This window comes from Elgaria multicarinata, chromosome 1 (genome assembly GCF_023053635.1).
Source record: "Elgaria multicarinata webbii isolate HBS135686 ecotype San Diego chromosome 1, rElgMul1.1.pri, whole genome shotgun sequence".
Taxonomy (NCBI): Eukaryota; Metazoa; Chordata; class Lepidosauria; order Squamata; family Anguidae; genus Elgaria; species Elgaria multicarinata.
In genome coordinates this window covers 83,281,441-83,296,308 of record NC_086171.1, presented here as the reverse complement: position 1 = coordinate 83,296,308, position 14,868 = coordinate 83,281,441, and the positions used below count along the sequence as shown (strand labels likewise).

General features: G+C 41.7%; 1 protein-coding gene across 1 annotated transcript in view; it reads right to left on the bottom strand.

Moving 5' to 3' along the window:
- MOCOS (molybdenum cofactor sulfurase) overlaps positions 1–14,868 on the bottom strand; it is a 148,021-nt gene that overhangs the window by 31,455 nt on the left and 101,698 nt on the right. Inside the window, exons 7-9 of the mRNA XM_063131242.1 lie at positions 13,669–13,785; positions 11,935–12,390; positions 3,501–3,663 (exon numbers count right to left, since the gene is read on the bottom strand). Coding sequence (XP_062987312.1) covers positions 3,501–3,663; positions 11,935–12,390; positions 13,669–13,785 — 736 coding nt within the window. The remainder of the gene's footprint in view (positions 1–3,500; positions 3,664–11,934; positions 12,391–13,668; positions 13,786–14,868) is intronic.

The window sequence follows — 14,868 nt, the reverse complement described above, 5'->3', positions numbered from 1 at the left end:
ATGAAAATGGGCACCAGGAGAGCTTCTAAATAGATCCTTAGGCATAGCCACTTTGAAGGAAATCAGATCATGCCCTGATTTTTGGTGAATTTTTAAAAGAATCTCCCCCCCCATTTACAGAAAAGCATGTATCTCTGTCGTTTTTCCAGATACACATGTGCAACTGCCCACCAGGAGAGCTTATAAATACATCCTTATTCATGCCAAGTTTGAAGGAAATCGGATCATGCCCTGATTTTGGGGGAATTTTTAAAGTTAAACCTAAATCAGAATCTTCCTCTCAGGTAACCACATCAAAAATGAACACAGGGAACTTCAAGATAGAAAATTTTTAAACTGGGTGTACAGTTGTACAGCTATGTATTGTACAGCTGTGTACAATACATAGTTGTTCATGGGATAAACAACTCAGACTGCGTTGCCATGCCTGGGTCGCAATACTTCTAAAAACTTAATTCCTACCATGCCATCCACTCATTTCAAAGTGCTATAACGTGTTGGTTTTTCAAGACACATACACACACACCCCTCCGTCACAGTTCACACACTCCAGGGTATGCCAAGCCAATAATTGTAATAACAATAACAATAATATTACTAATAATCACAACAACAAGAATTAGAACAAAAACGCTGTCTGACTTTATTACCAGTACCGGAAAGTGGACGTGCCCAGTGGACTGTGCCACCACCTCTCAGTTGTTTGGCTGGTCCTGTCTAGGTACCTGCCTTTGAGAAGCCACATTACACAGCAACTCGTGCAAATCATTGGCTTCCTTCCACTGGTTCCCCTTTGAAGGGTTCTGATGACCCTCAAGGGCAGTGGGCACTGGGCACGTCCACATGCCGTACAGCACATCATCCACTTGCACCACATCTATTCAGTTGTTCACCAAGGTTATGGTGGGTACCTTGCAGTGCTGTGTTGCCTATCTATTATTTTACTTTGTATATTATTTAAGGTTGTATGTGTGAGTTTGCTGGGGCTACTGCTTCACCAATGCACTCAAAAAGTGACAAAAGTCCTACAAAAGACAAAGAAAGAAAAGTTACTAAGTATCCCGTTTTGCTTATTCCCTCCCCTCCAACATTGGGATTGGAGGGTGCTTCACATGGGCTGATCAGTTATCATGATTGGGAGATGAACCTGTCAATCAACGCTGAAAAAAGCAGGTTTCCCTTTCCCGCTTTACCCATTCAATAAAAATTAATTGCAAGCAAACCGCATGATGAAAAATTCTGTAACTCAACACAAATGACCCCCAATCATCAATGTCTAAGCACAGTAAGTTTCAGGGAACTAGCTTTAAAAACAAAGAAGTTATAGTTGCATTTTTGCCCAATGCAATCGTATGGGAAAAAATTCCAAAATGGTGGGCAGAACCCTGAAAACACGCAGAGCGCTCCGCAAATTAAAGAACCACTCCGCGTTGCTCCACGGACCAGCCGACCCGTTGCTCCACGGACCAGCCGACCCGTATCGGATCCGCCTTTGGCGGAGGTGGGTCGGGTCGCTCCGCTACCACTTCTATGACCCAAAACGGAGTGGAGCATAGCCCTATAGAAACCATGATTTGCACAATGACAAAGTACTAACACTTAGGAAGCAATGCTATGTCTGGGGGGCATAGGCTATTTTGGTTTCCTGACTCCGGGGTTGGAAGCAGGGCTCCAACCTTAGAGCCAGGAAACTGGGCTCCCCGCCCCCTTGTAAGCTGATGTGGTGAGAACTGCTCCAGCCAAATAAACATAGAAGACCACGAAGAAAAGGTAAACACAGTTCAGGCCGTTTATAAACAAGACATTTACAATGAGAAAAGTATAGGTCTGCTGGTGCAGTTAAATGCAATATCTTTTAAAAAGCTTTTTTTAAAAAAGAATTACTCAGATTTATATACCACTTTCCACAGAGCCATCAAAGCTGTGAACATAAAATGCAATGGCATATAATAATAAACTCCTCATCGCTACTCTCTGTCCTGCTATGGCTGGGTCAGGGTCAGGCCTAGGGCAGTCTATAACACAAATCCACACAGCAACATCAAAAGGGAGCTAGAGGCCAGAAGCACAGTGTTACCAGTCAAGAAGAAGGTAGTTCAAAAGCAGGGTCAGAGGCGAAGCTGAGATCAGACACAGGCGAGCAGTCTAAAGCAAGCACAGTCCAAGAAACAGGGTCTTGGCAGGGGTCCAGGAGACAGCAGCTTGGGAGAACAGCCAGGAGAAGAAGCTGGGTTAGGAAAGCAAGGTTGCAATGGTCTTGAAGCTGAAAGAAAAGTGTTGTAGCAGCAGGGCTCAACTGAGAGTTTATATAATCTGGCCTCCCAGCCCACACCCAGATCCAGCTGCGAGCAGTTAGTCCTAACTTCAGGGCCTGTCTACTATAGGCCCCCTACTCTTGAGTAGTCATTTACTCTCAAGGAACCTGGATGCTTTGGGCCAGGGATGGGTAATTTGTAGCCCTACAGATGTTTGGCCTATAACTCATAGGAACATAGGAAGCTGCCTTACACTGAGTCAGACCATTGGTCCATCTAGCCCAGTATTGTTGACACTGACTGGCAGTGGCTCTCCAGGGTTTCATGCAGGATACTTTCCTCGCCCTACCTAGAGAAGCTGGGGATTGAACCTTGGACTTTCTGCATGCAAAGCATGTGCGCTATCACACTGAGCCTTGGCCCCTCCTCTCAGCCCTCACCACTGGTCATGCTGACTAAGGCTGATGGAGTTATAGGCCAAAACATCTGGAGGGCCACAAGTTGCCTCCCTCTGTTTTGGGCCTTGAAGTGCATGCTCACCTCCGAGTGGCTGCATCCATCTGTACTTTCTGTCATCAGCACTCTCTGGGGCTGGGAAGTGGCTTGATCTCCTCCTCTGACAGCACAGGGGGACATCATCTGGAGGGGAGTTGGGGACCCGGTCTATAGGTCTATCCAGTTCCACCTCTGCAGATGGACACAGCACAGCCCCTACCAAGATGCTGAGATTAGCCAGAGTAGTGCTTTTTTCAAGGGGCCTCGCCTGCCCTGGAGGGCCTCTGGGCTCTTCAATATCTGAGTCATCGTCAGAGAAAGTTTCCAGGTTCAGGCCCAGGACAGACGTGATGCACTCATACTTCTTCTATGAGCATATATCCACTCTACAAAGTTACATTCTTTTCCCACCACTTTAAACTGGCATGGCTTCTTCCTGTATCTTTGTGCCAGCTCTACATATTCTATGCTAGAGATCCCTGATCCCTCCCACACTTTCAGGCTTACGATTATCAGAGGGCTCTGCATAGCAAGGATGACTGTAAAACCACTTTAAAGTTTCTTCAAGGAATTTCAAGCAGTCTGTTGGAACCATCATTTTCCAACTCATAACATGCCTGAGATACATTATTTCTACCACAATATCTAAAACTCTCAGCAGGTACATGCCCGAAATATTAGTTATTTGTGATATCAAATTTTACTGCAATCATCTTATAGTAAATGGACAATGAATCTTTGCTTACTAACCTTCTGCCTTGATGATCATCACGTTTTGCTCCAGGTCAATCATGGGTTGTATAAGGCACAGTCTTGGTTCCTGCTTTTGAGTAATGCAAACTCCATTCTGATTTGCAACCATCCAGCTTCGGTCATACAGCAACCCTTGATTTCCAATAGGCCAGTGCCTAACCTGAAAAGAAAAGAAAAATACTGTTTCTCACTTAGTCAATAAACAATGAACCAAAGAAAAGGAAAGCCTGACAGAGATCCCTACGTGTTTATAAACCAACACACAGCATGGCTATTTGTTGTTGTTATTTATATGGTACAACTTTAAAGTTAAAGTGAGCATAGCTCTGGTCGCACTTTTATTTATTTATTTGTTACGTATTAATACTGCCCAACAGCCTAGGCTCTCTCAGCAGTTTACAACTAGTGATGGTATCATTCAAAATCCAAAGGTAGCAATTTTAGATCAAATATGACGGAAACCCCAATCAGAACTATTCTCTCTGTATGTGTGTGGTATTACTACTATTATTTTACATTAAATTGTTGCTTGCATTAAATACATTATGATATACATTCAAATACAATCAAAATACATAATAATTGCTAAAACATTTATATACAACATTAATTGAAATATTAAAAGCAATTAAAAGCAATACAATACCATAATTACAACAGACTGGGCAGCACACTCAGGGAAAGTTTCAGTAAAGACATGGGTCTTTAACTGGCATCTAAAACATGCTACAGTTGGTGCCTCCTGAATTCCAGGGAGAGGTTGGTCTATAAGATATTGAAATTCTTAATGAGATTTTCCTCTCGTTTATCGTATTAAACTATTTTAATAATCCTGAAAGTCTTCTGCCTGGTTCTTGACCTGAATAATTTGGAAGGCTGGATGAGAAGGAATTTGTGAAAAGAAGTAAGGATCTAGACTTCAGTGATCTTAAAGTCTATCAGTCTGAGATAAGAGTCAACAGCTGGCTCCCTGCAGTTGGCAAATTGGAATCTGCCTTGGAAACATGGCTCCCTCTCTGCAGCAGGTAGAAGGTAGACCAGTGTCTACTCCTCCCTGGATTCATGGATTGTGGGTACACCAGAGCTACATGGAATCCAATATTTGGAGTCACACCAGTATTTGACTCATTGGATGAGGCCATGATACCAACCATATGAAATGTGGGAGTATGATAAGTAGGCACACTTGAGCTAAAATCCACACCAATATTTGTTGGAGAACACATTGAAAAAAATGAAAAGGGCAGGTTGCTTACCTGTAACTGTGGTCCTTTGAGTCATCATCTGGGCATTCACACATATGGGCTCTGCACTAGCACACAGCCTCAATTCGGGAAATCTATAGCTGGGAAGTTTTGGCGGGAACCCTTCCCCCACCATTCCAGTGTGCATGACTCTAGCAGGTTCCCACCTATTTTGACAGTCTCTCGGAACCAACACTGAACTTGAATACAACACCGAAGAGGGGATGGTGGGCAGGTTGTGTGAATGAACAGGTGACCACTCAAAAACCAAAGTTATAGGTAAGCACTCTGTCTTCCTTCTTCGTGGTCTCTGTGCATCACACATATGGGTGGATAACAAGCTGCCTTACCAAAGGAGGGTCGGTTTCCTATTGTAGAAGAGAGGAGAAGACCACACTTTCAAAAGCACTGTCTGCTCTAACCTGAACATCGTTTATGCTGAACAAATGTGGATGCTTATAACCATACTGCAGCCTGTCAAAGGACCAGTTGTCAGGATTGGGCCCAGCATCTCAGCAGACGCCTCTCAAGAGGCCATGGGAACAGACTCAGATCAGATGAGAAACAACACAAAGTGGTGGGAGAGGGACCAAAGCTTCAGGGAGAGACAGTCAGAGAAGAATCTCTCCAGGTGCAAGCTAATCAGTTGGATCAAAGCCTGACCATAACCTCTCCCTCTGTGGGAACACAGCAAGTCCCGGGGCAGGGGAGGAGTTGGGCATAACAGATGCAAGGATCAGACGGGAGTCAAGAGGGAGGAGCAACTTTGAAAAGTATGGTGTTCTACAAGGTTGGCCCATCACAGGAGGTCTCCAGGGGAAGACCCTCCCTGAGGGCAGGACTGGGAAAACCTTTCAGGTTCTGTTTTGCAGGCTGGCACCAGATTTGCAGCAATGTCTCTCCTAATAGTACTGCATCCATCAAGGGGATCTTTACTAGTCTATTTAGTATTCTGCCAACTTTCAGGAATGTTAGCACTAGGTTGCCATAGGATGACCAAGTCTGTAACCTGAACTGCAATGGGATTGATTGTTTCACATAATAAAGCATATTTACTTGGAGATGTACTTCTTTATTTGACTACAACAGTCCGGGATGGCTCAGCATGACACCTGTAGAGCTGTACCTCTTTCAAATGCTATCAATGTAGCAGCACCACAGGTCAAGTGCGCATTGACCAGGCTCATGAGTTCCAGTCCTGCAATGTTATATGACGATTTTATGGTCTGCAGCTCCCAAGATGTAAAACACTGTGATGACACTGGGAGCCCTTTACAGATGCCCCCTTGGCAGAGGAAGACTCACAGTGTCTGTCAAAATTATTCTGTTCTTGCTTTGTAAAAAGCTAAAGCACGGCAAACATCGAGAGTCTAGAGGCAATTCTAAAAGCAAAGTAGGAGAAGAGAAAACGCCAGTAGAACCACATCCTGATTTATTTATTTATTTATTTATTTATTACATTTTTATACCGCCCAATAGCCGAAGCTCTCTGGGCGGTTTAAATGGAAATTGGAGATCACCCTTGGCAGAAAGACAATGTCATACTGAAGGACCACCTTGTCCCCATGAAAAAAATCATATAAAGTGGGTCTACTCTTAAAGCACAAATCTCACTGCATTGCCTGACAGAGGTGATGGCTACAAGAAAGACGACCTTCCAAGAGAGGAGATAAAGGTCGGCAGTTACAAGCAACTTGAAGGGTTAGTTACCAGTACTTTGAGAACAACCAAAAAGCTCCAGTGCGGCACCAGCAATTGAATCTGAGGCGAAAGATTGTTTGCCCCTCGGAGAAACTGATATGTTAAAGGGTGAGAAAAAAACAGGTTCCTTCCACTGGCAAATAAGAGCCAGAAATTGCAGGAAGATAGACATGAATTGAAGATAGTTTCAAACTCTTTTCAAACAACAAAAACAAGGAATGTAAAACATGAGGGATGGAACAGCAGACAGGGCCCAAACTGCCAATACTGGAGAATGCAGAAAAAACTGCCCGCTTTCTAGCACAGGATAGTCTAGTGGCTGGCTTCCAAGCTGTATCGAGGACAGACACAATTGCCAGAGGGTGTCGCAGAGTACGACTCATCACTATATTCTCCATGCCACCAATCAAAATTGTGAGCAGGTCCTGGTGTTGAAACCACCTTGGTCCTGAGACAGTAGACTCAGTATCTACAGGATCCTCACATAGTGCCCTTTGGTCTGATGAAGCAGAGGGGTGAATCATGGAGCTATTAGGATGCAATCCTTGCTGTTTGCCTGTCTTCATCAGAACTCTCGAGAGAAGTGGGAATAGAGGAAAGAGGTAAAAGAACTCTCCTGACCACCAGAGAATGAAGATATCCCTCAATGATGGAGGACCAATCCCTGCTCTACTGCAGAACTTCCCACAGATGGCATTCTCCATGAACAAGTCCACTGTCAGAGTGCCCCATCAAGAAAACCACAACTGGAGGACTTTGCGATCCAACTGCCACTTATAAGATCCCTGGTGCAATCAGCTCAATGAGCCCACTAGGGGGCTGTTTGGGCCCGTGACTAGAATGATTCCTCGAGGGATACACTAATAAAATGTATTAAGTATCAGATTGGCTAGTGCCAATGGCCCTGTTGTTTAAGTAAGAAACCACAATTGTACTGTCACCGCCTGTACGAGCCAACCTCACAGGCCGGTATCGAAAGCCTTTAATTTATTTATTATTTTATTTATTTATTACATTTTTATACCGCCCAATAGCCGAAGCTCTCTGGGTGGTTCACAAAAATTAAAACCATAATAAAACAACCAACAAGTTAAAAACACAAACACAAAATACAGTATAAAAAGCACAACCAGGATAAAACCACGCAGCAAAAATTGATATAAGATTAAAATACAGAGTTAGACCAGTAAAATTAAAATTTAAGTTAAAATTAAGTGTTAAAATACTGAGAGAATAAAAAGGTCTTCAGCTGGCGACGAAATGAGTATAGTGTAGGCGCCAGGCAGACCTCTCTGGGGAGCTCATTCCACAGCTGGGGTGCCACAGCTGAGAAAGCCCTCCTCCTAGTAGCCACCTGCCACACTTCCTTTGGCAGGGGCTCACGGAGAAGGACCCCTGAGGATGACCTTAGGGTCCGGGCAGTTACATATGGGAGGAGGCATTCCTTCAAATAACCTGGCCCCAACCTGTTTAGAGCTTTGAATGACAATACCAGCACTTTGAATCGGGCCTGGACCTGGACTGGCAGTCTTTGAAGTTGTAAAAGGACTGGCGTAATGTGATCTCGCCGGCCAGTCCCTGTTAATAAACAGGCTGCCCTGTTTTGTACCAGCTGAAGTTTCCGGACTGTTTTCAAAGGCAGTCCCACGTATAACGCATTGCAGTAATCCAAACGAGAGCATGGATAACTGTAGCTAGGCTATCTCTTTCCAGATAAGGGCGTAGTTGATATATCAACCTAAGCTGATAAAAGGTGCTCTTTGCCACTGAGTTCACCTGTGCCTCAAGTGACAGTTCTGGATCCAAGAGCACTCCCAAACTACGGACCCGATCCTTTAGGGAGAGTGCAACCCCGTCCAGGACAGGGCAAACATCACCTTGCCGGACAGATGAACCAACCACTAACAGTACTTCCGACTTGTCTGGATTGAGTCTCAGTTTATTAGCCTTCATCCAGTCCATTACCATGCTCAGGCACTGGTTCAGAACAGTGGTTCAGAACTGGTTCAGAACAGTTAAAGACTTCTTGACCACTAAGAGCTTAAGAAGATTGATATGTTGAGTAACCTCGGTCCGCAGTGACACACTCTGCACTTATAACATTCCTCAATGAGCACTCCAACCGAGGAAGGAAGCATTCATCATAATGACCTGGGAAGGAGAGGGTTGGAGGAAGAGCAGGCCTGTTTGCAGATTGTCTACCGGAGTGAGGCCGCCACGCCAAGAGCATCATTGCTGGAATTGAGACTATCAACTATTGTGAAGATGGCAGTAAAAAGAATCAACCAGAAATAAAAAGAAGAAAGTGAGAAAAAATGACAGCAGAATAGAAAAGATAGAATAAAACTTCAGCAAAATCTGTAAAGCAGTCTAACAAGACAAGCACAAGTCCCCACGAGGCTACCATGATTGTGGTCAAAGGAGAACTAAGGAATAGATGGGAAACTGCTAGGTTCATGCACACTGGGCATTGGGTGAAGGTTCCTGCCAAAACATCTCATCTATACAAGTTTCCTGAATTGATGGTCCACACAGTTGCAGAACTCAGTTGCACAGAGACCACAAAGAAAAAGGTATGGCTTCTAAAATTCAAATACTGCTCTTTGGTTGTAAGTACTTATTAGTTTCTTTATATACCATCCTCCATTATAGCCAGTACAATTAAATCATGTTTGATTTTATGTAAAAGTTCATGAAGCTTTCATGTGGTATCCAATGTGTTTTTGTAAGACATTCATGTTTGACCAGACCCCAAGAATGTTTCATTAGAAACACAAGTCTTACTTTGAATGTGTTCAGTACTTGCATTGGAGGTTTTTGTGCTCCACAGTGGTAAATGCCTTAACAGAACTTTCGCCACAGCAAATATGGCTGGACTTTATGTACTGATTGGTTGATGAAAGTTTGCTTAATTTGAATAACGCATGCAAGATTGCCAAATTCAACTTTTTGTACTATTAAAATAAAAATTTGCATATTCTGCTACAAGAACCAATAGTTTTTATGTAAATGTGCTTAATTTACATAACTCTGCCCTCAGCGGTCACCTTGCTTTGGCATCATGGAAATTTGAATTGGAGTTTGAGTCTTCATTTTCCAATGGTGCACCTCTGAATTGACTGTGCTCATAGTATGCAAAAGGAATGTTCTTTATACTGAAGAAAAATATGTGATTGCCTCAGTAATATTTCTCATTACATTATTCTTTAAACTCCCAGGCAACCCCCACCCCGCCAAAAAAAAATGAACAGAAAATATATTAAATGCAGGTGAGCCATCAATGGCGTTGACCTCAATTTTCATTCAGATGCGGGTCTGTGATCCATGCGAGGAACTTTTCATAAAAGAGACTATAATAATATTGACATTCATTAAAGCACTGCAAAACACATTGCAAAGGAAAGTTAGATTCTAGGTCAGTGTGTAGAACACCCATTTATTTCATCATACCTTATTCAAAAATGAAAAAGAAAAGTCACAGACAAGGTGGCAATGTTATTAACTTTGAAAAAGAAAAGCAATTAAAATCTTCAAAGAGTGAACTTTCAAATAGTGCCACAACACTTAAATGTCATATTTTTGTTGCAAATGTATTTTTAATTATAACATTTCTTTGTAATGTAAATTAACATCCTCTCAATTATAACATGTTAATCAACTTTTTCTCAAGTGCCATACACCCATCACTGCCTGCAGCCCATGTCATGCCAGAGTATACAAGCATGCTAATTACAGTATTAGTATTTACAGGTTTTAAGTTGATATTGTTCTAGATGGGGGAGTTGGAGTGCATAGCTTTAAAAGAGAATGCAGATACAGTAGGTATAATAAAACCCACTGGAATGGGGAAAAAACACAAAAAACACCCAGTGTTCCTGCTCTGAATGTCAAAAAGGGCGTCGAGTCAAACAAACCAGAAGTCTCTAAAAGGTAGACTCCTCCAGAAAATTTCTGTGAGTGACAATAAAAAGGTGACAAAGGAATTTACTACAAGAGACATACTAGCGCCCCTTGACTAAAATGCTCAGAGTGATCTTGAGATGGAGAATGAAATCAGGAAGCCATGTAAGGGAGAAAGTGTTCTGGTAATGGGTGACTTCAATTACCTTCACATAGACTGGATAAAAAGAAAAGAAGCATATTCAGCTCCTGATGAATTTCTAGATAGCCTACATAACTGCCTTAGAAATGATTCAGGTGACTGAAATAATACTAAGGCGAATGCAGGAACTGACTGGCAACAGTGACCAAAACGCTTGCAAATTAAATTTATATGTAACTGGGAAATTCCGAAGAAAGTCCAACACAGACACATTTGACTTCAAAAGAGGAACCATCTCAATAATGAGGGGACACGGGTGAGGTCTCCACTTACCACCTGTGAACCGGCTGGAAAGTTGAGGTGGCGAGGGTCAAAAAACCTTGTTTAAAAAGGAAGCCAAGTTGGAAGTGTCAAAGGCCCCAGAGTTTGCCATGTAAATGCTTTTACTGGTGCTGAGGGAGCCTTAACACCCTTCCTTTTCTGGGTCTCTGCCAGACAGGTCCAGGGAGAGATGCAATGAAGTGCCAGAGGCCTCTATGCCAGAAAGGTTCAGAGAGAGATAGCAGAACCCATGAGCGGCAACGTGTGAAGGGTTCCATTCCTTTCCCACCTATTTCTGTCAGAAGGGTTGGGATTAGAATGCCTGAGGGATGAGTGAGTGTGTGAGAGAGTGAAGGATTTCCCCTCTGCAGCAGCAATAGTACTGGGTCTGGGCCCAGCCAAAACATTTCCAGCCACCTAAGAATGTAGGGAAGTGGTGAGGGGAGGGAAAGGATTTTTTTGTTTTGTTTTACCCATGAAAAACTCAAAGTGTTCAGACATCACATTAACAACCTACAAATGGGTTAGGGTTAGCGTTCATGAGAACTGGAAGTGGCTTGTATGTGGTATGTATCCTCACAAATCGTTACTTAATTAACCCACGATTTGCCACCCCATTATATAGTCGTGATGACTATAGCTAATGATAGCTTTATCCTCCATGAATTTGTCTAATCTGTGTCATGGAAATTTGGGGGGAAATCCAGATTTCAATATGTGTTAAATTATGTGTTTAAAAAGGTACATACTTTGGTTTTCCGCCACTGCTGTATTATAGAACAGTATTACTTGTTTAATGAAGTGGAATTAATGCTGCAGCTCCCATTTTTCACCAAAACCTCACTGTTTCCTAATTGCCTTAAAACCTTAACTGACAAAATAAGTTTTCACCTGCTCCTCTCACCCTCCTCCCCTTCTACTCTATCACCCCACTAACCAACCACTTACTTGTATTCTACCCCTTCCTCCTGCAGGAGATAGATAGATAGATATAATCACATTTAAAATAAAAACTACAACCATGTTACAGTATCACTAGAGGCACAACACATACAAGACCTTTCCCCTGACCTGGCACAACAAAAACATACGGATCTTTTAAGATATCACTGAAATCATTTACCTCAAACGTAGCACAGGATTTGATTGGGTAGAGATAAATGTTGGTGATAGTGATGGGCCTTCTACCACTTGACAGCGCTTCTGCTGAATCCCCCAGAACCTCAGGTATATCCCTTTCTGGATGTCTCTCAGTAGGCTGAAGATTGACTGGCATTGTCACTGAAGCAGAAATGGCACTAAGCTGAGAACCCCGGATGATCCTTTTCAGAGGCAGCTTGTTTGCACTGTTGTTGCTACAAGTGTGGCCATTTTCTTTGGGAGATGCTACAGACTCTGAAATAGTTTCTCTTTGAGATGGACTTTTAACCATGTTGCAGCCAGAAAGTCTGGTGGTTATAATGAATTTTAGAAAGGCTTGTGCATCTTCAAATGTTGACATATAGCCAAAAGAGATTCTCACAGACCCAGTGGGATGTCCGTCAATTACATCTATGTCATCTCCACAAACGTGACCAGCCTAGTTAGGTACAAATAAATATATACATATAAGGTACTAAGAATACTTTTCTATATGCTATAAAAGTGTATTTTGCTATTTTTACAGCAATAAGATTCTGTAAAAGCACAGATTGAATGCCCCAATATAAAGGGAGTTTTGAGGGGAGGAGAAATCCCTTTAGATACTGTCCTTCAGAATAGGAACTGCTCCCTATTTTATGTCACTTTCTTCCAAGTCTTACTCCTGGTATTCACAACTGTTTGGAAAGCCCTTTCTAGACAGACACACTTTGATCTATCTTTACTGATTTTTAGGACAATATTGAAAATCTATCTGCTGTTGCCTATTTTAAATGTAGTGTTGATTTTGATTTTAAGAAGTTGGTTTTAATTTTTACAGTGCATTTTTATGCTCTGTCCATTTCACCTAGTAAAATGAACATTCTATTTATACATTTTACAAACAATAATAATCAAGCTCCAGTTTCTCTCTCTGATCTTATTTGATTTACTACACTCAAATGCGAACATATAAAGGTGCTTAATACCAAGACAGAATATTGGTTCGTTGGGCTTCTTTAGATTAAAGGGAAATTACGTTTGCTTATCATGCTTTGCTTCCTGCTTCTCTTGCACATTTGTAATGAGCTGAATTACACTGGAGGAAGGAATGATCAAGTGGTCTGTAATTGAAAACTTCCCCTCCTCATAGTATTGAATGGGACAGCACCCTCTAGTGGGTGTTTTGTAGCGCAACTTCAGCTACACATGGTAGGAAATCCCAAGATATTTCCGAAGAATCGGGATATCAAACTTGGTGTTTTTTTTTAAACAGAATAATTGGGGGAAGGAGTGGGAGATGTGCAGGAGGTTCACAACATCATCACAACGACCTGCAAACTTCCATGAGTGACCAGCCATGAGCGTTCTATAAATCGCTCATTTAGAGAAGGCACCAACTATCATGCCTGGTTTTAAGAATGAAACAATGTAAGTAATATGCTATTTTATTGCAAATTAAGATGATTTAGTGGAATTAAACTGGCCTTTTTTTCCTTGGTGATTTAAATCATTGATTTAGATCACCTTGATTTAAATCAATTCATCCTGCATGTATAGATTGCACTGTAAATAAACTAGAAGATGGTGTTATACTTTAGATTGAAAAGCCTTGGCAGCATGGGTGGAGAACATACCCACGTAAAGCTGTTAAATAGACTTTGTTGGGACTCAACAGAAAAATTGAACATGAAGTTGCATTCCTAAGTTGACAGCACTGATGGGCCAATATACTGACCTGCAGGTTCTTTTTGATGTCTTCACAGCTGATCCCCAAATGCTGCTGACAAGCTCCAGTATTACAGAAACAGCCTGTGCGCATGTGGATGTTGTAGAGCCCAGCCAATTTGTCTACCTTGTGGTTTCAGCAAGACCAAAAAAAGAAAATTCTCAACACTTTTTATAAATATTAAAGCCACGAATAAAGAATGTATTAAAGAACCTCACCTCCCCCAACATTAAGTACTTAAGAATTTAGCTGTTGTTAAATTGAATGAAAACTATACCAGAGAAAACACATTTATACAGTTTATAAATTGGATTAAAAGGTAGCTCTCATCCTATAATTGTATAATACACCTGGCGTGGGCCAGACTGGAATGAAAAGACATTACTCCCTGCATTGCAGTTTCTCATCTGAACCTCTTTTGTTTTGACAACTCGGTACTTGTCAAAATACTGAGAATGAAAACAAGCACTCAGAAATTCAAGGAGATAAATATAATCATTAATGGTTTCTGGAATGAATAAATTATGTGAATGCTGAGAAAAAAATGTGACTATAGGTGAACAGAGGCAACATGTCAACAATATTTATGAATAAGCAGGAAAAAATGACACAAATACTGGTTATCATTACCAACAACTGAAATATGAGATACACAACAACATCTGGAATAAAATATAAAGAAAGAATATAAGGGGCTCCTAATGTTCAATTAAGAAAAAGAGTGTGGGTGTTCTAACAGTATAACGAGGACTCTGTATACTCCCTGCACCATGGTCAGTCACCCACATGTTGTTATATTTATTTGTATCCCGGCTTTTGCCCAATATTGGACCTCAAGGTGGCCTTACAAAGTTTAAAAACAAATACATTTAAAAACCTATGAATAGAAATATACAAAGGTTAAAAATATATTAAATATATTCCAATATTTAAACATTTAAAATACATGTTGCACCAAGGGCATAAATTTGAAGCTCAGAATAAATTACGGATATTTGCCCAGACTTCGTTCCACTGCATCTAATGGAATAGGACCCGAGAGAGAGGATGAAAAGCAAGGAGGAGGGAAATCGCGAAAGAGATGGATGGGTTAGTAGCAGGAAGACAATAAATCGCAAACCTGAGAAAGAGCTGAATATCCCTGGGAAGACTAGAAAAACTGCTGGATCATGTCTGTTCTTAAGATCTTCTAAAAGCAGTTATCAAAGC